Here is a 26,528-nt window from a genome sequence, read left to right on the forward strand (position 1 = left end):
GAGAAAACCATAATTCAAAAAGAGTCATGTACCACAATGTTCACTGCAGCTCTATTTACAATAGCCAGGACATGGAAGCAACCTAAGTGCCCATCGACAGAGGAATGGATAAAGACGATGTGGCACATATATACAATGGAATATTACTCAGCCAAAACTTTTAATCTTTTTGAGCAAAGAACTGTTCCAGATGCCTTTTACAGTCTTCCAGGGAAATGAAAATTCTTCTGTTAGGAGAAGTTTGTGAAGACCGAAATAAATGGAAATCCGAAGGTGCAACGTCTGGTGAATACGATGGATGAATCAGAACTTCCCAGACAAGCTGTAACAGTTTTTGCCTGGTCATCAAAGAAACATGCGGTCTTGCGTTATCCTGATGGAAGATTATGCGTTTTCCGTTGACTAATTCCGGATGCTTTTCGCCGAGTGCTGCTTTCAGTTGGTCTAACTGGGAGCAGTATCTGTTGGAATTAATCGTTTGGTTTTCCAGAAGGAGCTCATAATACGGGACTCCCTTCCAATCCCACCATATACACAACATCACCTTCTTTGGATGAAGGTGTGGTTGGTCGTGGTTCATTTCGCTTGCCCCACGATCTCTTCCATTCCACATTATTGTACAGCATCCACTGTTCACTGCCCGTCACAATTTGTTTTAAAAATGGAAGGTTTTCATTACGATTAAGCAGAGAATCGCATGCAGAAATACGGTCAAGAAGGTTTTTCTCGCTTAACTTACGTGGAACCCAAACATCAAAGCCATGAACATAACCAAGCTGGTGCAAATGATTTTCAACGCTTGATTTGGATATTTTGAGTATGTCGGCTGTCTCCCTCATGGTATAATGTTGACTGTTCTCAATTAACGTCTCGATTTGATCACTATCAACTTCACCTGGTGTACCCGACCGGGGAGCATCATCCAGCGAGAAATCTCCAGAACGAAACTTCACAAACCCTTTTGACATGTTCGATCAGTCACAGCACCTTCTCCATACACTGCACAAATCTTTTCTTGCATTTTGGTTGCATTTTTACCTTTCTTGAAATAATAAAGCATAGTCAGCCAAAAATGTTGCTTTTTTTCTTCCATCTTCCATATCAAAATGGCCACAAAAATTCACCAATTTTAATAAGTCTTTTTTTTAATTTATTTTTGGCTGCATTGGGTCTTGGCTGCTGTGCACAGGCTTTCTCTAGTTACGGCATGTGGGGACTACTCTTCGTTGCGGTGCGCGGGCTTCTCATTGCGGTGGCTTCTCTTGTTGCAGAGCACGGGATCTAGGCGCACGGGCTTCAGTAGTTGTGGCTCACGGGCTCTAGAGCGCAGGCTCAGCAGTTGTGGCACACAGCCTCAGTAGTTGTGGCACACGGGCTTAGCTGCTCTGCAGCATGTGGGATCTTCCCGGACCAGGGCTCAAACCCGCATCCTCCACATTGGCAGGTGGATTCTTAACCACTGCGCCACCAGGGAAGTCCCGATAAGTGGTTTTTTTAAATGCACGCTGATATGACAGCTGTCACATACAATCTAACAAAATTGTTTTGAATGAAGTTAAAGACAACTAAGTACTACTAGAGCCATCTTATGGAAAAAAATGAATGAAACTTTTGGCCAACCCAATAATTGTTTTCCAAAGAGTTTTAAGATCTGTTAGTGTTCTGGAGTTTTAAGATCTGTTAGTATTCTGAAATGGGTCTCTTACTTCCCAGGTCCGTGAAGGCTACTCAAAGCCGACAAGACAAAACAAGACAAGACAGGGCAGAGTCTTTCCACTGCCAGCCAGCAAGTTTAAATACCTCTTCAACCACCTCTGTCCCTGCCTGGTATTGCTGATAATCAAAACAACACACAGAGGCAAAGCAATGGAAAGAAATATATACATGTCTCCACTCAAAACAAAGACTGAGAGAAAGCTTATAACACATTACACAGAGAAACTCTCACTAAGGTAGATAAATATAAGACTTCAATTAAGAGCATCTATGTCCATGACCATGAGTCATGAATTAAAATGGATGTCTACAAGTGAGTGCAGAGAAAAAGAAGCATTTTCAAAGAGTATTACAATAAGGGCAGTGGTTGAGTTGTGTTTTAATTGGGGCTGAATAAGACAGTCATAAACGTACAAGAGCTAAACTAAAATGTTTCTGGATATCAACCTGAACTCTGCACATACAACTTCCCACAAGAAAATGCTTATGCAAACAGCAAAGGCTTTACCTGATAGACTGTAAGAAACTAAGCCTCAGAGAAAGTAGCAGTGCTGCTTTGTATATAGACATTCATTTCTTTTTCCTTCTGTATGTAAATGCAATAGCCTCTCTAGGACTTTGCTTTCCTCCTTATTCTTGTCACATGAGCACATCTATTCTCCTTTCTACAGAATTAACTCTAGGCAGCTTCGTCTAGGCACTCACCAGGTCCTTGAGATGTTTCCTCCTAAGCTAGTTTCGAACCATTGGGATGCACTGCATACACTGCTCCCCTCTTTCTGAAAATGAGATCATTAACATTTTGAACCAAACCAGGCAACTTGATGCTAATCCAAAAGTCAGGAACTACTCTCTGTGAGGGGTAACTCCTCTTCCACATTCAAGGGCAGTAAAAGAACCAGGAGCTGGTTTGCTTCTACCCCAGGGACAGCCTCAGGGCCAGGCAGGAAGACCTGCACCCACCTCCTTAGCTCAGCAACGAGCAGCGCCGTGCAAGGAACCCCCAGGGTCATCAGAGAGATGTTGTTGATGGCAGGCTTGACAAACGCCAGGCACGTTGTAACTGCAGACAGGACACAGACCACCGCCTTGAACCTGCCCCTACATGGGTGAAAGCAAACCAAATCCATTAGCAAAGGAGGTCGTGTTGGTTTGTTGAATGCTGGCAAAGTACGGGCACTGCTGATGGGAATGCAAGCTCAAAAGACATTCTGCACTGAGTACCAGGAACCTAAAAAACCATTCTCGTGCACTGGCTCAGTTATGCTAGGAATTTATCCTCAGGAAACAATAAGGAATTTTCAAAATATTTAGCCATGAAAATGGTAAAATTAAAATCAACCTAAATCCCTAAGGGTGAGATATGAATACTTGATTTTTTTTTTAGTGGCATTTCTCTGTATGTTTTTTTCAGATGTTTTACAGCATGATTGGGCAAACTCTCTCTGTAAAGGGTCAGATAGTAAATATTTTAGGTTTTGCAGGTCACAGGGTCTCTGCCTCAGCTACTCAACTCTGCCACTGTGGACAGCAAGTAAGCAAATGGGCGTGGCTATGCACCAATAAAACTTGATTTGCAAAAACAGGCAAGGGGCTCATCTGGCAGAAGAACATAGTCTGCCAACCCCTGTTCTACAAGGTGAACATGTATGACCTTTATCAGAAAAACAGAGACCATTTACAAACCATAAAACTTCCTAGATTAAAAGAAAAAAATGCCCTATGTGTCTAGCACACAAAAGTCTAAAATTCTAGTGTCTATATTTACTGACAATCCAGTCTAGTATGCATTGGAATTTTGTGTTAGGTTTTCGACATGACAAATCTTAGAAAAATAATCCATACCATCCTTACACCCTTCAGTGAAGGTGCTTTCGGTAGCAAGATCTAGAAGTGGCGACGTGACCCTGGCCATACTCCTTCTTCCCTCCCTGGGACTCCGTTTCCTTATCTACAAATTTCCTGTCTAGTCTGGACTAGATGATCTCAAAGGCCATAGCCATGACTGAAATTTAGGGGCACATGATTTTCCTGAAGTTTCTGTTATTCCTCATTAGCACAATTTATTTTGGCCAAGAGTCCTGGAAAGGGTCACACTTAGGAAGCTAATCTGAATGAAATTCCATTATAAAGAAATCAAAGTGCATTGAAACCTTCAAAATACAAATGGATCAGGGCTTCCCTGGTGGCGCAGTGGTTGGGAGTCCGCCTGCCGATGCAGGGGACGCGGGTTCGTGCCCCGGACCGGGAAGATCCCACATGCCGCGGAGCGGCTGGGCCCGTGAGCCATGGCCGCTGAGCCTGTGCGTCCGGAGCCTGTGCTCCGCAACGGGAGAGGCCACAACAGTGAGAGGCCCATGTACCGGAAAAACAAACAAACAAACAAAAAAATGGATCTCTTAAAGAGGAACACCACTTATCATCAAGGCACAGGAAATCATTGATCAAGCTGCCAACATTCTGACTGGAATGAACAGGAATTGTAGCCCTGAACTTCAACCAGAGGGAAAATATATGTATATGGGAAAGGATCCAGACAGCAAATCCTCAGAAGAACCATGTTCTTTTCCTGGCCTTGCCGGCATCCTTCAGCTACCGGATAAAAGTCTGCGACTCAGCCTGAGGACGGCAGCGTGACAGGCCCCAGCCCCAAGCATGCGCATGGCCCTTGGGGACCCACGGTAACCCTGTTACTGGGTTTGAGGTTCTGTGACACGTCAAGGCTTTTTTGCCTTTTAGACTGCAAAAACACATAATCAGATACTTCCAAGTTGCATCCTCTCTCTGTATCCAATGGTTTAGGACTCAGGCACAGGACACGGAGAGCAACGTGAGACCCACTATGTTCACATTCTGCCTCCACCACTTAGCAGTGATGGGGTCTTTGGCAAGTCACTAAAACTCCCCAGGCTTCAGGTGTTCCGTATGGAAATCAAGACACTGGCCCCATGGCGTTCATACAAGCATTAAAGCACTCAACACAGAGCCTGGTACATGGTGTGTGCTAATAAAATCCATTATTTCTGTTATCATGACCATCCTTTGAGAAGAAATGTTATTTTACATAACATCATTGCTGATAATATCACACGCAGGGAAAAGCAATCAGCAAAGGCTCTATATAGTTCTGCCGAAGAGTTCAAAGGCCACAAGCTTGACGAAGCATGCTTTTTCTAAGGGGAACGTGGGCAGACACTTCCCTACCACTCCCCAGAGGGTGTGGAGGAATGCACTTCTGGAACGCAGCTTAACCTATGAGGACATCGTGTGAATGCACGATTCTGCAACCAGCAGAAGTCAACAGAGGTCACCAGCCGACCCCACAGTCACCAGAGGCCCTGGGGACAGAGAGAGCTAGAAATAACCGGGAAGCAAGGGGTCCCCATCGGGTGTTTTCTAAACAACCCTTACTGTGGCCCCTGTTCCTGTTTTCAACTTTCCAGCCCATTATGGGCTCAAACTGAACACAAGGTCAGGGAACCCTTAGCACCCCTTCTTCCTGTATTCCCCAAACCAAAATCTAGCAACCAAATACCATCATCATAATATTATTATAGTAATGCTGTTACTGTTCTTACCATTAGCTACCCTTTAAAGCAATGGTTCTCAGCCCTGTCAGGCCCTGAGCTCCTTTTTTATATCAAATGTTTGGTAATGCCCCCTTTACTCTTCTGAAGTGAAATGGAATTTATGGATGATAAAACCTCCCATCACTGGGGCCACCAAAAACATGTCCTTAAACTTCCCAGATGGCCTGCATGGGACAGAAATGTCCCTGGCTAAGATCCACTGCTTTAAACTCCCCTTTAAGACTAAAATATAACCTATTTAGAACAAGCCCCTGATACTCACAGGATGCCAGCATTTGGTCCTGGAAGGTCCACCCCCGTCATTTTCTAAGGAACTGATACAGCCCAGAGAGTCTGAGATGGAGGCCCCAGGTTATCCAGGCAGAGAGAGAGCAGGACAGGGAAACCTTGCTATTCAGGATTCAAAAAATGAACTGGATCATAAAGTGAGGGCTGTCCCTACATTTTGTAGACACATCATCATAAAAACCAAGATAAATTCTTTAGAAAATGGATACAATTAGCCTACAAAAGGTCTTTTTCTCAAAACAAAAATGTCAATTTTTTTTTTTTTTTTTTTTTTTTTGCGGTACGCAGGCCTCTCACTGTTGTGGCCTCTCCCGTCGCGGAGCACAGGCTCCAGACGTGCAGGCTCAGCGGCCATGGCTCACGGGCCCAGCCGCTCCGCGGCATGTGGGATCTTCCCGGACCAGGGCACGAACCCGTTCCCCTGCATCGGCAGGCGGACTCTCAACCACTGCACCACCAGGGAAGCCCCAAATTATTAATAACCATCAACAGCTGAGTGTATATCCTGACAATTCTTCAGACATTCCAGGCAAGATGAAAGACAGCCCTTTTTTAAAAAATCCCACCAATTACTTCTATTTACATATGAACTTTGATAATTTCCCTGCTGTTCTAGATATCTTTATCTTCAAAACTCTTACCTGTATTAGCCATTCATAAAAACTTCTAGCATTTGGTCTTTACTCTGTAAGAGACACTATATTATACACTTGATATGATTTTCCCGTATATTTCTAACCCCTAAGGTAGATTCTTTTACTATCTGTACTTTACAGATGAGCAAAATGAGGTATCAGAGCTTAAAAAAAAAAACTGGATAGGTATTGAAATCCGTATTTGTCTGATCCAAAGTCACTTAGCCAACACATTCTCTCCTCTCTTCTCTAGAAATCTCACACTGGAACCACTCCTAATAGGTTTTTAGAAATATTCCAGCAAAGTATAGATCACTGAAAAAAAAAAAGGGGGGGGAGCTGAGGGGAGACAAATGTTAACTATCGTGTAAGTTCAGGCAGTTAAAACACACACTCCCCAGTCTCCAGAATTCCTGGTTTTCACCCGAATTCTTTGGTCTGGCCTGCCATTCCACTGTAGAGCTGCCACCTGTCCCCGCATCATGGGTGGTGAAGCCCACACAGAGGGGTTTGGGCTTCTGGCCTTCTTGTTCTCCCCACCACTGGCAAATTGAAGGCCAACAAATAGAGCTGAAATCCTGATTTACAGTGAGCTATAACATGCACCTTTTCTTTCTTTGCTCTTTAAAATTAGCACTGTTCATTCTCTCCTTCAATTGGTATGCATATCTCAGAAATGCTGGGCAGAAATTTCCACGTGCCATTGGTAATAACGAAAGCTAACTTGAAGCACTGACCATGTTCTTAGTACTCTACAGAGTGCTCTGCAGGATCATCTCACAAGAACCCTGAGGTGAACACCATGAGTCACCTAATTCTACAGATGAGGAAACAGAAAGTTGAAGAGTCAAGACAAGTTATACAGTTTGTAAGCAGGGAAGCTAGGAATCAAACCCAGGTGGGTCTCCAAAGCCAAGGATATAGACATATAGGGTGCTCAGTGCCTCCAAAGGACTCTCCCCAAACTGAAGGCAGAGAGTTCACATCTTCAGCAGAGAAAGGCTGCAGAGTGCTGGCGATGGAAGAGTCCCGGGTGGTCACAGACGTCCCTGCCTCAAAATGTATTTCATTATTAAAGTCGGTAAGTTTTCATTACTACAGCATTGCCCCATTTTCTTCTCTCCTGCACCCACCAAGAGACAAGAAAAGAAAAAGATTCTCTATTATGAACACATTAAAAACTGTCCAGTGGAATTTCAAACCCAGGCCTCCAGAGCACCACAAACAAACAAAACCCTTATTCCCATTTCGTCAGCTTCTCACTCAGATCCCAGGACTTGAACAATCAGATCTAAGATCAAAATGGTTCCTCAGCTCTCAACCTAATGCACGTGTGCTCAGGGAAAGCATGGAGGTGACTGGTGGGCACCTTCTGAGACCATAGAAAAGGCCAAAAGGTAAGGGGTGTGTCTCTCAGGCAGAGGCAAAAAGTCCCCACCGGCCAAGCCACTTTGTGCCCCTGCCCAAGTGGCATCTACCTCCACCCCTGCCCTCACCCCTGCCCTACCTCCCAAGGCTTTCCGATTACCCCCCAGTCATTCTCCTGAAGCTGAACAAGGAAACAAGACACACAACTGAAACACAGCAGGTTGGCTTAGGCTATTTCTGGTTTCTATTCTGGAGAAGGTCTCAGCACGATGGAGAACATATTTCATCTAAGACCAGGAACACCCTCCTTTTCGCTTCTACTTGTAAACAGCTGCTCTCTCTCTCTCTCTCTCATTTTTTGATAAGTAACCTCTTGAGGATACTTCTATCTGCTCAATGGTTATTTAGAGATAATACTATTTAATTCAAATCCTGCTGCCCAGGATGAAGACTGTACAGCTAATCCATTTAAAGTATGTTTTCTTGGGATTCCCTGGCGGTCCAGTGGTTAGGACTCAGCGCTTTCACTGCTGGGGCCCAGGTTCAATCCCTGGTCAGGGAACTAAGATTCTGCAAGCCATGTGGTGTGGCAAATAAATAAATAAATAAAGTATGTTTTCTCCCTACCTCATTTAATAATGCATTTTTTAGGATTAAAAATTAACATGTGCTCTTTTTAAAAAAAAAAATTGTAAAACAGTACAGATTAAAGGTAAAAGTAAAAGTTCTCTCTCCACCCCAATTCCTAAGAATAGCCAATGGTAGTAGCTGCTGTCCTCATCCTCTCAGGCATGTTTATGCATATACAAAGACACATACTCAAAAAGAGGCTTCATTCATTCTAAAATTAGGGTGTTACACACACAGGTTCTACAAGGTGCTTTTTGCAGCCAGCACGTTTCATTGACACTCCTCCACCTCTATCCATACAGAACAGCCTGCGTCTCTAATAGATGCATTGCTCCTATTCTCCTCCCATTACCAGGAAAACTGTAATGAACTCTTTTATTTTCCTGGTATAGCTCTTCCCTGGGCACACACAGCTTGCTTGATTGAATCCATATTTTTGGATTGTTTATCTATCTATCTATCTCTCTATATATATATTTTAACTAAACAGTGTGTACAGAGAAACATATGAGTAATGAGTTCTGGGAGAATTTCTCATCTTTATGACGCTGACTCTCTTCTGTTACTTCAGATATTAACAAGAGTGCCTCAGAAAGACCTCTGCCCAAACTCTAAACCAGCATCCCAAGTCACCACTACCCCCTTACCAGCTTCATTTTTCATCATAGCACTCTCACACCCTAACATAATATTATTTATGTGTTTGTTTGTTGATTCATAATCTCTCCAACTTCAGTGTAAGCTCATCAAGGGCAGAGACGTTGCTGTTATGTCCTAGCGCCTAGAAAACTTCATAGTAAATAGTTCATGGTAAATAGTAAGTCCAAAAAATATTTACTTGATAAATAACCATATAAGAATAACACAATGGGGCTTCCCTGGTGGCGCAGTGGTTGAGAGTCCGCCTGCCGATGCAGGGGTCCGGGAGGATCCCACGTGCCGCGGAGCGGCTGGGCCCGTGAGCCATGGCCACTGGGCCTGCGCATCCGGAGCCTGTGCTCTGCAACGGGAGAGGCCACAACAGTGAGAGGCCCGCGTACAGCAAAAAAAAAAAAGAATAACACAATGGATATTAAAATGCATCCCTTCCTGAAATACTGGATTTCCAGCTTAAAGGGGTGTGTGTGTGTGTGTGTGTGTGTGTGTGTGTGTGTGTGTGTGTGTGTGTAGCTCTCATCAGAAGCAATACTGACACAATTTGAATATTATCTATAGCTCCAAGAACCAGTTCCTCAGTGTGGATTCTACTGTAAACATTTAAAACCAGTGGAGTTGGGTGGGACTCAGGAAATATTATAGCAGGAAATCAAAGGTCTTTGAACTACCATTCAGTCTTTTCTCCTCCCCTGAAAATCCTTCTAGTTTTGCTAGTACCAGTAAGGGGGATATTGACTTTTTGTCCCTACTGTCAGGTAACTTCTTCCCCAACAAATTAAAATCACCTTTTTTATCCGGCAGTTTGGTTTTGGTCTGACAGTACAATCAGTGGATATTAAATAAGTATATGATAAGCTCATCACTAGCTTAGACTCAATAGGGTGTGATTTTTCTTTTTTTTTTCTAATTTATTTTATTTTTGGCTGTGCTGGGTCTTCGTTGCTGTGTGCAGGCTTTTAGCTGCGGTGAGCGGTGGCTTCTCTTGTTGCGGAGCATGGCTCTGGGCGCGCAGGCTTCAGTAGTTGTGGCTTGCGGGCTCTAGAGCACGGGCTCAGTAGTTGTGGCGCACGGGCTTAGTTGCTCCATGGCGTGTGGGATCTGCCCGGACCAGGGCTCAAGCTTGTGTCCCCTGCATTGGCAGGTGGATTCTTAACCACTGCACCACCAGGGAAGCCCTTTTTGTGTATGTGTGTGATTTTTCTTGATATATACTAGGTTGGCCAAAAAGCTCGTTTGGGTTTTTCCGTAAGATGGAAAAACCCGAACGAACTTTTTGGCCAAGCCAATACATCGTTATATTGGGTACCACACCTAGTAGTAAATGCAAAAACTTAGCACAAGCTTACCTGTCATTCCGAAAGATCTTTGGTAGATACCTTCTGGGGAACCACATGGCCAGAGCACACATCAGAACCCAAAGGATTGCAAGTTCATCAAGCATCTGACCCAGGAAACTAAGGGTTGCATGGAAGTAGACGGATCCAATTCCTAGAATCAATTACAACCAATAAAAAAGGTCACATAGAAGAAAAGACTCACAAATTCAATACACTGCTTAAGGATAGCCCTTTCACAAACAGCAATGATCAGGTCACTCTATCTCTCTGAGAAAAGAAACTGAAGGAAGAAACTCACACCACCTAGGCATGCAGACTTCAAGTCTAGAAAGAAGATTTGAAGAAGGGCCCAAACACCAGCACATCAGATCTTTTTTTTTTTTTAACATCTTTATTGGAGTATAATTGCTTTACAATGGTGTGTTAGTTTCTGCTTTATAACAAAGTGTATCAGTTATACATATACATATGTTCCCATATCTCTTCCCTCTTGCGTCTCCCTCCCTCGCACAGATCTTCAATAACTGCACAAACACACTCTGTCTTCATCCACCTGTTCATGGGAACAGGCAGTAAATAAAAGTCAACATTCTCTCACTGTTAAGAATTCCCAATCTGCCTGTGGAAGGAAATGAAAATTATACAAGTATTTCCCAGAATAATGAAGGATCAAACATTTGATCCTTCATTTGTTTTCTTTTTTTTATTTTAGTCCATTAGAAACCACAGTTTCATCAGACTTCAATTGTTTCAAATGACTTTCTTCAGAAGTTCACAGAAAACTGCGCTGGCACAACACCCATAGCTATTACATAAATGAATTCTCAAACGCAATTGTGATAACTACGGTCAACCTTGTTATCAAGCCCAAAAGAGTCCTCCTTTTGGCATCTAGCAAACAACATAAAAGTTTGCTAAGACGTCAGAATGACTTTGGTTTACAAAACATAATGTTCAAAGGGGTCAGGAAGTGTGCAGAATTCCATTTCCTCCCTTTCAGCCCATGCTCGCAAACGAATCCACTTACCCACTACAACTAACAGAGTCCATATTAAGTAGATGCCACTGTTGAAGCATGTTGCATATTGACGAAACAAGCACATGCAGATGGGTGGTAAAATGAAAAACAAGACGTTGCTGATCTGGGGGGAGAAAATGTAAAACGAAAAGATGAATATTAAGTAAAAGGGCAAAAAGTAAAGCAGCTTGTTCCTAGTATGTCCTTTGCAAATGGAGATGAATGTGGCCATACATCTTTTTTTAACCAAAAAAAAAAAAGCACAACCAGGAAAACTCACAACTTCTTTAATAACACTTTAGGGGGCTCCTTCCTGCCTCTTTTTTTTTTTTTTTTTTGGCTGTGTTGGGTCTTCGCTGCTGTGCACGGGCTTTCTCTAGTTGCCGCAAGCGGGGGCTACTCTTCTTTGCGGTGCGCGGGCTTCTCATTGTGGCAGCTTCTCCTGTTGCAGAGCACGGGCTCTAGGCGCCCAGGCTCAGTGGTTCTGGCGCACAGGCTTAGTTGCTCCACGGCATGTGCGATCTTCCCGCACCAGGGCTCGAACCCGTGTCCAGACCAAGGAAATCAAAACTAAACAAAATGCATCACAAACTCCAGAACTTGAGGTGTAGTACAGGTAGGAATTGGCAACAACAGTAGCTAACGCATGCCTCTGTCACCATCTGGGAACAAGAGGGAATGGGAATGACACAGTCTTTAGAAAGGGGAGAAGGACAGAGTGGGAGAGAAATAAAGAGAGGACAAGACCTTTGGTCAGGGGTGCGATAGGAGCAAGGCTGCTGCCTTTGGTTAAAGTTCAAGACTGAAATCCCTCGTGGGGCTGCATCCTTCTGGAGAAGGGGGTACCTTGTTCTAGTTGGCCCATTCTGGTGGGGACCTTTTCCTCTTTCCCCCACTAGGAGCCCTCTGAGCTACTGGTGACCCTGGGCAAGAGTCTGGATAAATGGCCTCAGCTGTCCCAGGTGGCATGCAGTCTCCAGACTTGGAAATATAGCCGACTCTCATTTATTTACTAAGAAGCAGAGAAGGAAGAATCAGGACAAGGGTCTACATATTATCACAGGCTTTAACTTTCCTTGGAATCATTTAAAGAATCAGAGATCTTTACGAGTTAAAACGAGAGATCTTAAAGATCATTTGCTTTACAAGGGGATATAATTAAGGGCCCAGAAAGGCTCCCAGGCTGGCCAAAGTCAGAGAGGCAGTCACCCACAGAGCTGGGGCCAGCATCCAGCCACTCCTTCCACTGCCCCAAGCTGATGTTTTTTCGCCTCCAACCCACCCAACCACATTTTGACCTCCTTGGCTTCATGCCTCAATGGGCATCTAAAAATTCTGAATTGCATCACACACTGTGCACCTATGACCTTTATGTGATTTAAACACAGCTCTCCTTTTTGTTAAACACAGAAGTAGGAGGAATAAAAGGAGGTGACGGAGAGAAGAGGGAGAAAAATGTAATTGTTATACTATAAGTAACTTTCTCCTTTCACGTACATGAATGTGTTCTCCGTGTAAGAAAAAGAATACATTACAAAACTAAAGTCTTCCTTTCTATCCTCCTCCCTGGAGATATCCCCTCTTCTCAGATTCACAATCTTCAATTTCTTTGCATTTATGCAAATACATATATATATCATATATTACAACATTATCATTCTGCAACTTCCTCTCCTCATTCGACAACATGCCTTGCAAACTTTTTCATCTTAGCTCACAGAGCTTTATCACACTTGCTGTAAGTGCTGCAGACAGAAGCAGTTTATTGAGCCATTCCCCAGTGGGAGACGCACTAATTTGCAGCCTCACCTACAATGCCAGGGAATAAATATAAACAGCTTTTTACCCCAGTACAGTCATCCCTCGGTATCTGTGGGGGATTGGCTCCAGGACCCCCTCAGATACCAAACTCACCTGGATGCTCAGGTCTCTTTATATAAAATGGCATAATATTTGCATATAACATACACACATCCACCTGTATACTTTAAATCATCTCTAGATTATGTATAATACTTAATAGTGTAAATGCTATGTAAATAGTTGTAAATACAGGGACTTCGCTGGTGGTGCAGTGGTTAAGACTCCACGCTCTCAATGCAAGGGGCCTGGGTTTGATCCCTGGTCAGGGAACTAGATCCCACATGCATGCAACAACTAAGGAGCTGGCAAGCCGCAACTAAGGAGCCCACCTGCCGCAACTAAGGAGCCCACCTGCTGCAACTAAGACCTGGCGCAACCAAATAAAAATAAACAAAAAAATTTTTTAAGCTGTAAATACAATGTAAATACTATGTAAATAGTTGCCAATGTACAGCAATTCAACTTTTGCTTTCTGGAACTTTCTGGAATTTGTTTTTTCAAATATTTTCAATCCACAATTGATTGAATCCACAGATACAGAACCATGGATACAGAGGGCCAACTGTATATGTTTATTGCCTCAAGTTCTCTCAATCTCCTTTGCTTCAGCCAGGTGCAACTATCTATGGCCAAACTCCTCCTTAAAAGGCTTTTTCAATCTATGTTACCACTAGCAATGTACACAATAATAACCTTTAAATGTATTTACACACTAGTCACAAAAACATGAGGTCGTTTATTACACCTGCAGTAAAATTATGATACCTCAAATATTTTTAATGCCCATATTAGGGAGTTCAATTTAGAAGCACCATTTTAACAATCCCAAATAACACTGAAATCACATTATTGCTTCTGCACAGCCCATCTACCAGTGTCTGCTGGTCTCCACCATGCTTTTTAAAGACATCAATCTATGGCGACTTCCCTGGTGGTCCAGTGGTTAAGACTTCGCCCTTCCAGTGCAGAGGGGGCGAGTGTGATCCCTGGTCAGGGAACTAAGATCCTGCATGCTGCGTGGTACGGCCAAAATTTTTTTTTTCAATTAAAGAAAAAAAAAAGACATCAATCCATGAAAAGGAAAAGACCAAATTAGAGGGAGACGCTCCCCTAGACAAAAAGAGGAAGGAACTCCTAAAGAAATACGGAAAAGCAAACAAGTCATTGGTAAAAGACAGATTCATTTGTTGAAAGACAGATTCAATGGCTCCATGTCTACTGAGAAATGAAACTTCCCCTCAAAGTTGTGTGGCTCACTAAAGTTGAATAGTTCAGCCAAGGGGTATTTTTTAAAGCCTATTGTTGGATTATCCTTCGGAGAATTGGTTTGTTCAATGCCTGCAGAACAGATTTTTTTTTTTTAATTAAAAGGAAACCACAATTTTAAAATTTATTATTTCCTTAGAAAGTTCCTCATTCTATGAATTCCTACCAGCCATTTGTACCAAAATAATCTCAGGAACACACTGCAATCTCATCCTGACCCATGTGATTGTGCACTTTCCCAGACAGAGGGTAAATACTGACAAAGCAACAGGCGGTAAGTTTTTCTGAACAGCAAGTTCATGAACAGCTAGGGGCATTACCCTGGCTGAGTAGACTATGTATCTTAATCGTATGCAGATTCCTAACTATCCATTCCATTGCTCCCTTTCTGCCTCTGGAATGACCAACTGTCCTGGTATGCCTGGCACTGAGGAGGGTTTCCAGGACACGGGACTTTCAGTTTTAAAATTGGGCAAGTCCCAGACAAACCAGGCCAAGTTGGTCATCCGACTCAGAAGCCTTCCTGCAAAATCCCCTACCCCACCTCCACAGAACACCAACCCCCAGCAGAGTACTAATAACACCTCAGTGACTTGTACATACCCCTCCTACGGTCCTCACCATCCAGATGACTGTTTGCAGGTCTGGTCTCTGTGATAGGCACACAGTTGCCCAGCAAATGGGTGGGTGGGTGGATGGATGGAGGGAGAGACTGATAGATTGACTGATGGATAACTCTGCCCTACAGATAGCGGGCTGTGGGCTTTGGCATATAAAGAGAACTCTACTTATCTTGACGACTGGGGGCAGACCTGATTAGGAGAGGTGACAGATCATGGACTGATTTTAGGCATATATTTTGCTTCAAGACTTTTTTCCAGCACCAGTTGATTTCCTTCTGTCCCCCTGAGTCCCCAAGAGAATTCCCAAAGGCCAAGCTCGGTGATTAAAAGGCATACCCCCCTTTTCTCCAAAGCTGCTAGGTCTGGAGTCTTTCTCTTTAGTGTGACTGAGCCTTAAAACTTAAAACATAGGCTTCCCTGGTGGCGCAGTGGTTGAGAGTCCGCCTGCCGAAGCAGGGGACACGGGTTCGTGCCCCGGTCCGGGAGGATCCCACGTGCCGCGGAGCGGCTGGGCCCGTAAGCCATGGCTGCTGAGCCTGCGTGTCCGGAGCCTGTGCTCCGCAACGGGAGAGGCCACAACAGTGAGAGGCCCGCGTACCGCTAAAGAAAAAAAAAACAACAACAACAAAAAAAAAAACCTTAAAACATAAAAAGGAACTCAATTCAATAAAACTTGTATTTACTTTTTTTTTATAATAAAACATTTATAATAAACAACAATTTCAAAAAACTACTTTAAGGGACTTCCCTGGTGGTCCAGTGGTTAAGACTGCACTTCCATTGCAGGGGGCCCAGGTTCAATCCCTGGCTGGGGAACCAAAATCCCGCATGCCACATGGCACAGTCAAAAAACAACAAAAAAAAAAACTACTTTAAACAAAACTTTTTTTCCCCATATCAAACACCACGATTAGCCTAGAGATCAAATGGTCCCAATGCAGGAGTTTTGAGTTAAAGAATGACTGAACAATAAACACCTGTACCATGCTACAAAAATAAATCTAAAGCAGCTACAACGGCATGTGCCTCTTCAAGAGCAGTATTTTAGCAGGATCCAAGTTAGAACGTCCAAGTTCTGACTCTAGTTCTGCCATTTTCTTGACCTTAGCAAGTTGCAAAATCTATCTAGACCCCAGTTTCCCCCTTTACAAAACGGATGTAATAAATAGCACCCACTGCTGAGGGTGACTGTAGAGTACCCAGCAGAGCTTCAACACATAGCGAACAACTAGTGGTAGCCAGGAGTAACTAAAGTTGCAGTAGTGATGTGCTACTGCCAAGCTCCATTAAGAAGGTTCTAGATCCCCCTCCCAGTCTTCTCCTGATTTTACATCTTTATTCCTTCAAATTTTTTCTCTAAATGAGTGATGATTATTATTTTCTTGTAAAGTGGATAATTAGGCCTGCTGCCTTGCTATGAGGATTTGAGATGTTTGTCACCAATAGCTCGATGTCTTCCTTAATACAGGCGTAAGATAAGCATGGGTTTGTCCTATGATGAGGAACAGAAGGTAAGTAGGATGTGAGAAGAAGAGGAGGAAGCGTTTTTTTGGTAAACTCTTTGGATCGGCACTCCACAAAGTTTGATGGCCAACTACTTCTCTGAGACCCTCAATCTCTCCACTTTGCTAAAGCAAATTCTGCGGTTTACAAGTATTCCAGAGAATTAGGTTTGCCAGGCAGACCAGCAGAGCTAATCAGCCACAGACACTGCAACTGAAGATCAACAGCTCATTTCTAAAAAAGACTTTGGCACTCACTACGAAACAGCTCCAATGGGACTAGATTAAAAGTTAAGACAAAATAAGGTCTTCCCCTCATCCAGCACTCTGGGGCTTTTCAAGGCAGACCCAGAGCAGCTATACACTAACATTTTTGGCCAAATAACCAGGCCTGACTCTGCTGGCCTCAGACTCCACAGATAATTACTTTGCTGGGTGTGTGAGAACCTGTCCCCAAGCTGTCATTTCTTCATTAACTCTGGTGAAATCCTTAGTAGTACTCTCCACTTACAAGTGGAGAAACTGAGTTACTGCCGTTGAAAGCACCCAGCCCTGCTCCAGTTCATCCTCTGAAGGCACCTGTCCACACCTGATAGCATGCTCTGAAACAGGTTGTACAATAGGTGAAGGATGGCCACCTCCACTGACTGAACCTGTCACAGCGTCTAGGGGCAGCAGAGGGCCAGGTTTTCTTGAGGAATTAATCCGGTCATAAAAAAAGGAGGAACGTTTGCTGGGAGGGCAGCAGTGGATTTCAGCAAAGAGGGGAGGGAGAGTGCAGGCTCTGGATTGTGGCCCCAGCCATGCCAGAAATGTACGCAGAGCAGCTCCCCTCTGGAGAGCTCAGTTTTCTCATCAATGAATAAGAGAGGGACTAGTTCATGGGAGATCCTTCCAGGCAAGAAGTATTTGACTCACGCCAAGGACATTCTCTCCAGCAAATCTAAGGGGGAAATCCTAAAGAACAATCTCAAATTCACAGTGACTTTTAAACCGGGAGTTCCTGTTTTCCATGTTAGGGCAGTGAAATGAAAAGCCACAGAAATGACCATGCAAAGTCTCACATTTTGGTACCAGAATCCTGAGGCATGGGCATAGCAAAAAGAAGAGGCATTTCCTTCCCTACTGCAGGCTTTCTCTCCCACAAAGACTAAAAGCACACAGGATTCTGCAGTGGGGGAGTTTCGTCTTGCCCACATCTAGAGACCTAGGCAAGTCCATAAAACACGCACACGATCCCTCCCAAATTTCCCTTTCAATTCCCAGGCTTAATAACTGAAGAATGCACAGGCCTGGGGGAGCTGAACTTGGGGCTGGTGTGAAACTCTGTACTAAAGGCAAGGAAATAAGAACTCGAAGCAATTAACTTAATTCTGGCCCAAAGAAACTCGACCTATTATTGGTGTACGCTTGGGGCGGGGCCAACCTTCGGAGTGGGCCCCGCCCCAGAGACCGGCCGGGAGGTCTCCCCGTTCCCCCGGACTCCTAGAGCAGGTGCTCAGGGCAAAAACGCACAATGCGACCCAAGTGCGTCACGCCACAGAGATCCTAAGGGACGAAGGGAGTAGTCCTGGCGGGTTCACCGCCCCCAATGACCCAAACTGGAAGTATGGGCTGACACGGAGCACTGGCTCCGGGACAGGTGAGGACCAAACAAGACAATAGAGCCATCAGAAAGAAATGACTTAGAGGAGGATGAGCCCAGATGTCGGCGATAGGGACAGGAGAGGAGGACAGATGGAGAACTGGAAGGCGCGCAGGGGAGGGGGCGTGGGTCGACTCTGGCCCTGGAGCGAAAATGCCCCAGATGCATGCACAGACCCAGGTCCAGGCTCCAGGCGCCGCGGCGCTTGGGGACAGCCCCCTCCCGCGAGCCCGGCTGCCATCCCCACTCCCGCACTCCGCACCGTGTTGTAGAACTCGGCGATGGCAGGCACGATGGTGTAGTTGTCCTCGCACCAGTCCACCTCCGAGCTGCCAGCCCGCAGCTGGTCCCACCAGTGCGGGGAGCTCATGGCCGCTCTGGGGCATTGGAGAAGCGGCTCCCGCAGCCGAGAAGAGGCCAGAGCTGCCGCTGGAAACCAACTGCGGTGGTGGCAGCAGCGGCGTCGGCTTTATGCACCACGGGGCAGCCGCCGGATGTGGCGCCTCCTGGGCCGGCCTCTCGCGGCTCCGCTCTGCAGCGTAGGACGTGACTGGCTCGCAAATCCCTCCCTCGGCTCCGCCCCCTGGGGGAGCCCGCGGGACCTTGAGCTCCGGCCTCGCCCCCCCCCGGAGGCGTGATGCGCGGGGGAGGGGAGAGTGGGGTTGGGGAGGCGAACTGTCTCCTCCTCCCCCACCCCTGGACGCGTCTGTTGCCAGCAGGTGGCAAAGGCCTCGACGGGCCTGCCCACGCCCCCTTGCGGCTCAGACTTGCAGGCGCCCCCTACCCCAGTTGCGCAAAGAGCGCCAGAGCCCGCCCTGGCAAAAATTTGAAAACCCAGAAATTAAGAAACCCAGGAGGACCCGGCCCCTACGAAATCGTGGCAGCCTTTGCTCGGACTTGCCTGCATGTCGGAGAACATGTCCGAGTGCACGTGGCACGCCTGCACTCACGGCCGAGAAAAGCCCTCAGTCCCTCTGGCTTGCTTGGTGCGTTGGGCTAAGGCAGGAAGACCTTGGAGTCTGCAGTGGAGCCGAGGACTCTCCCATACAGCCTCTGCCACCCACACCTGGGTAGAGCGCTTCTGCAGTTTTGAATACCTTCCTGCCCTCGGTCCCGTGGACTCCAGTGTTAGAAGGTAGTCTTCGTTTACACATAGGGTCAAACTTCAGCTATCCCAGTCCCCAAAAGATGCAGTGTGGCTGGTATGACACCTCCAGAACATCCCAGGTACAAGAGATGGTGACAGGTATGTTGCACTTACTCTGTGCCAGGCGCTGTTTGAAGAGCTTCCGAGTGTCACTCATTTAGTGCTCCCAGAGGGGATCCTGCGGAGTGGGTTCTATCAGCAATGCCATTCCAGCTAGTAAGTGTCAGCGCTAGAAATCAAATTCAGGATGATCTCAGATCTGCTCATCACTGCTTTGCTTTTGCTGCTGTAACTATTCTGTAGTTTCTAGACCAAAGCTAATCTGGTTCCAGCGATTCCTGAAGAAAGAGAAAACTGTCATTTTGGTTTTGGTCATAGCTCTGGTCCTTCTTCCTTGGGCAGTTCTAGGATTCCATGTCAAGATGGCAGTGGCAGAATAGGCCCTGGTCAGGTGACTGTCAGTAGGCTCTCTTTGCTCCAGCCGTCATGGTACCCGGAAGGCCAGAACCTCCCCAGAGGCTGACCTCTCTCTGGCTTGACAGTCCCCTTGGACCCTGGCTGGTGTTCCAATGCCTTATGCCCCCAGTGTCCTTCTTCCACAGGTACCTGCACAGACACTCACTTGTCTTTCCAGCTCTCCATCACTGGCAGAAACTACAAGGCCCACTCCTCTCCTAGTCTTCAGGAAATCCAGCTTTCTCTGCCCAGAGCCAGACCACACTCCTCCTTTCAACTTCGTCCCAACTCCTATCGTGTCCTCTTCCTAAACAGCCAGTTCCACTGTGTCCTGAAATTCAGGACCCAGTCACCTTCTCTTAAGGTCAGAATTACCCAGATCTGCAGGATACCCAGTGTGAGCTGGCGCTGAAGTGGGAGGAAGAAAACATTTCCCACAGACACAAAAGAAAAGTACATCAGTTAATTTCTCAGTGTCTCACAGTGCTACACCAACTGCCCAACAATAGTTCTCCATGTTAAGGTTTTACTCCTAATATTTTAGGTGGAAATGTGTTCATATTCATTAATTTTGATGGTGTAAAACACACCATCATTTCATATGCCAGTGGCTCTCAGAGTGTGAGATCCCTTTCAGGTCAAAGCTCATTTCCTATTAACACTATGACATTATCTACCAGGGAAGCCCCAATGCTGGGACATTCTTGATCTTACCTGAAGGCATCTACAGAAGGTTTTCAGACAACAGGCAGCATGTTTCTTTTCCAGATGGTCTTTATACAACTTGTTGACGGAAACATGGAGATTACAGTTGCCAAGTGTTCCCACCAGGAATAACCACTGAGTTTGTGTGTGTTCAGGCAGTGACAAAACATCTCAGTTGTCACCTGACCAACCATGACTATAAAATGCCATTCATTGTAAGATGAACCTGAAATTCAGAAATGTTACAATGCAGAACAGTGTGAGTTTTAACATCAATGAAATTTGGAATTTGCTGGATATTATTCATTCTTCTCTCCAAGTCCTGCTAAGAGAATGCTAGGGAGTTTTCCTCCTACACGGGAACTCTTATTGTCGGTGACAGTTCTGTTTCAAAATCAAAGCTGACCCCTTGGGTTCTGTCTAATTAAAACTGAACAGAGAGATGGTGCTCAAGCCAAAAACCATTGGTGAGCAGCCTGAAGGATGCAAGTTACATTACTCCAAATATGCCTGTGTTGATTTTCTTGGAAGCGTTTTAACAGTTTTCTGATGTTTTCATCCACTCTCTACATTGCTAACATTTTTTCAATGAATATAACCTTAGTAAATTACCTAATGATAGGTCATGATGTTAATTTTTTTAGAAATTTATTTATTTATTTTTGGCTGCATCGGGTCTTCATTGCTGCGCGTGGGCTTTCTCTAGTTGCAGCGAGCAGGGGCTGCTCTTCGTTGTGGTGCGTGGGCTTCTCATTGCAGTGGCTTCTCTTGTTGCGGATCACGGGCTCTAGGTGCGTGGGCTTCAGTAGTTGTGGCACACAGGCTCAGTAGTTGTGGCTTGCGGGCTCTAGAGCGCAGGCTCAGTAGTTGTGATGCACGGGCTTAGTTGCTCCGCGGCATGTGGGATCCTCCCGGACCAGGTCTCGAACCCATGTCTCCTACACTGGCAGGCGGATTCTTAACCCCTGCGTCACCAGGGGTGCCCCATGATGTTAATTTTGAAATGGACTTATATTAAGAGTATGTTGCCTTAGCAACTACCATTAATGGTTTAATACAAAATCTGATATCTGGAGTAAAAAGAGCTTGGGGAGAGTTGGGGTAAGGATGCGGTGGGGGGTGACAGCAGAGAACAAGGTGCTGTTGAGTTCTGACGATGACTTTGCTTCTGGTGCTTTTGATCTAAAGATGAGTCAGTGATAGAGATCTAGGAGAGAGCAGTTTTGGAGAACTGCCCTTGCAGGGAAGTCAGGATGCCAGCATCTTCTATTTTTACAGAATTTATAACTATTTTTTTTTGGTCTAAGTAAATATCTGATAATAAATATCCAGTTCAACTGGTCCCACAAGTAGAAACCAAAAAAAAAAAAAAAAAGAAAAGCAAACACTTGTGTAAATGAAGCAAGAAGTGCATGATCAAAGATGAAATTTTCTGCATTTTTCTGTTTGGCCAGAGTTTTTCATCACTGGTCATGCTTTAGGCTTATTGTTTAGGCCAGTGACTCTCAAGGTATGGTCCCCAGACTGGCAGCATCAACACCACCTAGGAACTTGTTAGAAATGCAAAATTCTAGGTCCATACCCCAGACCTATTGAATCAGAAACTCTGAGGTTGGAATCCAACAAGCCCTCCAGGTGATTCTGACCCACTCTCATGTACGAGAATCACCATTTTAGCCAATGTGTGGTGGAGCAAAAATTCACTCTGGACTATACACTTTGCTTTCCTGGAAAACCAAATCCAAGCCAAGACTGCTGCTGCTACCAAGAAAAAGAAGAAGAAAAGAGGAGCCCAATGAAGGAAGTCATCCTTTCATCAGGCTCGTCACCAGGAAACTGGGGCCCAGAGTCTGGCCCCCTTCTCCAGCTAGGAGGGAAACAAAAAAAGTCACCAAGCATTTTTTTTTTAATAGTTTTTTTTGTTTTGGTTGGTTGTTTTTATTTATTTATTTTTGGCTGTGTTGGCTCTTCGTTTCTGTGTGAGGGCTTTCACTAGTTGCGGCGAGCAGGGGCCACTCTTCATCGCGGTGCGCGGGCCTCTCACTGTCGCGGCCTCTCTTGTTGCAGAGCACAGGCTCCAGACGCGCAGGCTCAGTAGTTGTGGCTCACGGGCCTAGTTGCTCCGCGGCATGTGGGATCTTCCCAGACCAGGGCTCGAACCCGTGTCCCCTGCCTTGGCAGGCAGATTCTCAACCACTGCACCACCAGGGAAGCCCTGGATTTTTTTTTTTTTTTTTTTTTTTAATCTAAGAAGTCTCCAGGCTCAGAATTATGGGGGAGGGCTGCAGGAAGCAGGACCTTGCCAGGGAAACACTAGTGCACCCACTCCAAGAAAGCAGCCACCTTTGCTGCCGTGGGTGCTCTCTGGTTGTTTACTGACAGCCGTCAGAGGCCACTTTCTGCAGTTGTCACTAGGCCTCTCTTTAGAAGTGCCTCTCTCCTTTCTCTAATCTGTGCTGGAAAACTGCAAACAATGTTAGGACTGGGTGTATGTTGATTCTGATAGGAAGTCTGAGGCTTTGCCCATGCCTGAAGTGCGTGGAAGTTGTTAACATGTGTTTTGACCTCTGCTTTTGGATAGAGAAGCTGTTCCTTTGTTCAATAACTGTAGCTTGCAACAGTGTAGCAGCAATTTGGAGCACCTGCTTTGTGCCAGGCTCTGTATTAAGTGCTGGGTAATAGAAGACAAAAATATCGTTCTTGCCCTGGTTGAGCTTAGTCTAGTAGAAGCACACAAACCATTAGAATACAACACGACAATTGCTGAAAAGGAGGTGCAGACACAGAACGGGGAAGCAGAGCGGTAGGGGGCCCAAGTCTGCACTGAGAGCCAAGGGGGGCTCATCAGGGGAGACAGCCTCCAGACTAAGATGTACAAGGTGAATAAGATTTTACCAGGCAAAAAAAAAAAAAAAAAAAGATTTTACCAGGCAGAGCACCGAGTGGGGCGGAGGTGAATTCTTTAGAAAGAATAGTATGTGCAGAAGGATGGAGGTCTGAGAAAGCGTAATAATTCAGGAAACTTCAATACTATGTTTCAGCTGGAAACGTGGCAGAAGAAGAAGCTGAATGAAACGACTAATAGATGATGTGAAAAGAGTAGGTCTTTAGGACAGAAACCTTGATGGCTGAAGAATAAAATAGACGTGAGAAACTACTGATAGGCTTCCCTGGTGGCGCAGTGGTTGAGAGCCCGCCTGCCGATGCAGGGGACACGGGTTTGTGCCCCGGTCCGGGAAGATCCCACATGCCACGGAGCGGCTGGGCCCGTGAGCCATGGCCGCTGAGCCTGCGCGTCCGGAGCCTGTGCTCCGCAACGGGAGAGGCCACAACAGTGAGAGACCCACAGTACCACAAAAACAAACAAACAAAACAAAACAAAAAAAAACTACTGATAATGTTTCTCAGTAATCCAGGTGTGGGATGATATGGGCATGACTAAGATATGCATTCATTCTTTTGCATCTTTTACATAATTACTGAATATGTGATGGGCTCTAGACAGTTTTCTAGGTGCCAAGGATAACATCGTAAGCAAAGCAGATGCTGTCTCTGCCCTCACAGAACTTGCAGTCTAGGGGGAAAGTCAGAGATTAAATATTGCATAAATAATTCATTACAGGTGTGCCACATGCTATGAAAAAGTACAAGTCCCATGACAACAGAGAGCAGTGGATGTGATCTTGTCTGAGGATGTCGGGGAAAAGGCTTCCCCGAGGAAGTGAATTCTAAGCTGAGAAAAGTGAAGTTTGAGGCAGGGGTAAAGGAATTGAATAAGGAATGCGACGGAGATATAAAATAGTAGTTGTGATAGATGGCACTGTGGATTTGAGATACTTGATGCACTTTCCCAACCCACGGATATGGGACTTGACTTTGTGGAAAATGAAATGTGCATGGAACTGATTTGTCCACGACTGAGCAGAGGCTTTGAAACTGATTCGTAGCCCTGCCATTCCTCATTTCCCTCTGCCGTACCCCATATTGGGACTGCTTCTTCAGCCCAGATCCCAGAAGGAAGACACCTACAGCAGAACAGAGCTGGAGTCGACTCACGGCCAACTCGTAACTTGAGCAAAAAAATATAGCTTTGTGCTGTCAGCCACTGAAATTGAGGGAAATTGTTTCTTACCCCAGAATAACCTAATGAAGCCTGACAAATACAGAAGGAGAATTAATAAAACTTAACTACCGATTAGAGGCAGGACATGAAAGAGTGGGTGGAAAATACAAGAGAACTTCAAACAGTGTAGCCTGAGTGATCAGAAGATGGCTAGGTTACTAACCCAAAAGGGAAGATAAGAGGGAAAATAATGGTTTAGGCTTTGATGTGTTGAATTAAAGGGCAGGCTGAACATCTAGGAAGATATATTCTTTCAGCAACTGGAAAGGCAAATCAGGAGACCAAGGACAGGTCAGGATTAGAGAGAAAGACTTGTGGATCATGATTATAAAAGTGATACCTGAGAGCTCTGGGGTAAGTGAGCTCACTGGGGCTCAGGAGGGAAAGAGAGTGGAGGCTGGCAGAGGGCAGATCCTTGGTCGTGCCTGCATTTTCAGAGGCCTGAGTGACAAGGAGGCACAAGTCCTGGCAGACGAGGAGCAGGCATACTGGGTTGAGAAGTAATCAAGAATGCAACACCACCTACAAAGCAGCCTTGCCCCCCAAAATAGTGACCCTAAACCATATCAAAACTCTAGCTCTCGGGGCTTCCCTGGTGGCGCAGTGGTTGAGAGTCTGCCTGCGGATGCAGGGGACACGGGTTCGTGCCCCGGTCCGGGAAGATCCCACGTGCCGTGGAGCGGCTGGGCCCGTGAGCCATGGCCACTAAGCCTGCGCATATGAGAGGCCACAACAGCGAGAGGCCCAAACTCTAGCTCTCACTACCAATTCACAGGAGGTGAATCACCTGGAGATCTTGTTAAAAATGTTAAAAATGCAGATTCTGATTCAACAGGTCTTGAGTGGGGTCCAAGATTCTGCATTTCTAACAAACTCCCAGGTGATTCAGATGCCGCTGGGCCATGGGCCGTAGTTTAGAAACAAGGCTTTGGGAATGGAAGAAATGACAACGTGCAGATGCAGTCGATAAAATGCAGATTGAGGGAAACGCTTCATAACAACCTCATTTCTTAAAACGGGGAGGAAACCTATAGATTTTCTGTAGAGACATAACAACCAGTTTGCAGTCCTTTCTTTAGATCCAAATGAGAGTATAAACAAATGTTTTTTAGAGCAATTGTGGAAATGTGAACACTGGATTTTTTTTTTTTTTTCGGTACGCGGGCCTCTCACTGTTGTGGCCTCTCCCGTTGCGGAGCACAGGCTCCAGATGCGCAGGCTCAGCGGCCATGGCTCACGGGCCCAGCCGCTCCGCGGCATGTGGGATCTTCCCGGTCCGGGGCATGAACCCGTTCCCCTGCATCGGCAGGCGCACTCCCAACCACTGCGCCACCAGGGAAGCCCTGAACACTGGATGTTTGATATTGGGGAAATTATTGCTGACCGAGGAGGTGTGATAATGGTATGATTATGTTTTAAAAGGTGATTCTTCAAAAGGCTACATACTTTATGATTCCATTTTTATGACATTCTGGAAAAGGTAAAACTAAGGAATAAAAATAGATCTGTGGTTGCCTGAGGATGGGAGAGGGAGTTCACTGCAAAGGGATATGTATCCTGATTGTGGTGGTCACCTGAATGAGTTTCTAAAACCTCAGAACTGTACATTAAGAGGGAAAATTTTACTTCATGTAAATTATACCTTAATAAACAGGACCAAAACCAGAAAACAAAACAAAACAAAAACAAAAAAGGGACATTATTATTTAGAGATACATACTGAAATATTTACAGACAAAATATATCTGAGATTTGCTTTGAGATTATGGGGAAGGGTGTTGGTTTGGTGGTACAGATGGAACAACACAGGCTTTAAATGGATTCTTATTGAACCTGAGTGGTTGAACCTGGATGGTAGACACGTAAAACTAGTCTCTTTACTTTGTACGTGTTTAAAATTTACCATAATAAAAAGTTTGAAAAAAATTAAACCAGCAAAGGGCTTCATTAGCTGGGGTG

General features: G+C 45.3%; 1 protein-coding gene across 2 annotated transcripts in view; it reads right to left on the reverse strand.

Moving 5' to 3' along the window:
* The window catches only part of ACER2 (alkaline ceramidase 2), an 83,792-nt gene extending 65,032 nt beyond the window's left edge, over positions 1-18,760 (reverse strand). For both annotated transcript variants that reach the window (XR_016393550.1, XM_022573805.2), the window contains exons 1-4: positions 18,401-18,760; positions 11,249-11,363; positions 10,231-10,372; positions 2,680-2,817 (exon numbers count right to left, since the gene is read on the reverse strand). Coding sequence is in view for 1 of the 2 variants with exons in the window: in XM_022573805.2 (XP_022429513.1) it covers positions 2,680-2,817; positions 10,231-10,372; positions 11,249-11,363; positions 18,401-18,508 (503 nt within the window). In the remaining variant the exon portion in view is untranslated. The remainder of the gene's footprint in view (positions 1-2,679; positions 2,818-10,230; positions 10,373-11,248; positions 11,364-18,400) is intronic.
* Between the last annotated feature and the right edge of the window lie 7,768 nt (positions 18,761-26,528).

The sequence above is a fragment of the Delphinapterus leucas genome, chromosome 6 (genome assembly GCF_059928025.1).
Source record: "Delphinapterus leucas isolate spDelLeu-1000000601 "Yukka" chromosome 6, BTC_Dleu_Yukka2, whole genome shotgun sequence".
NCBI classification, from domain to species: Eukaryota; Metazoa; Chordata; class Mammalia; order Artiodactyla; family Monodontidae; genus Delphinapterus; species Delphinapterus leucas.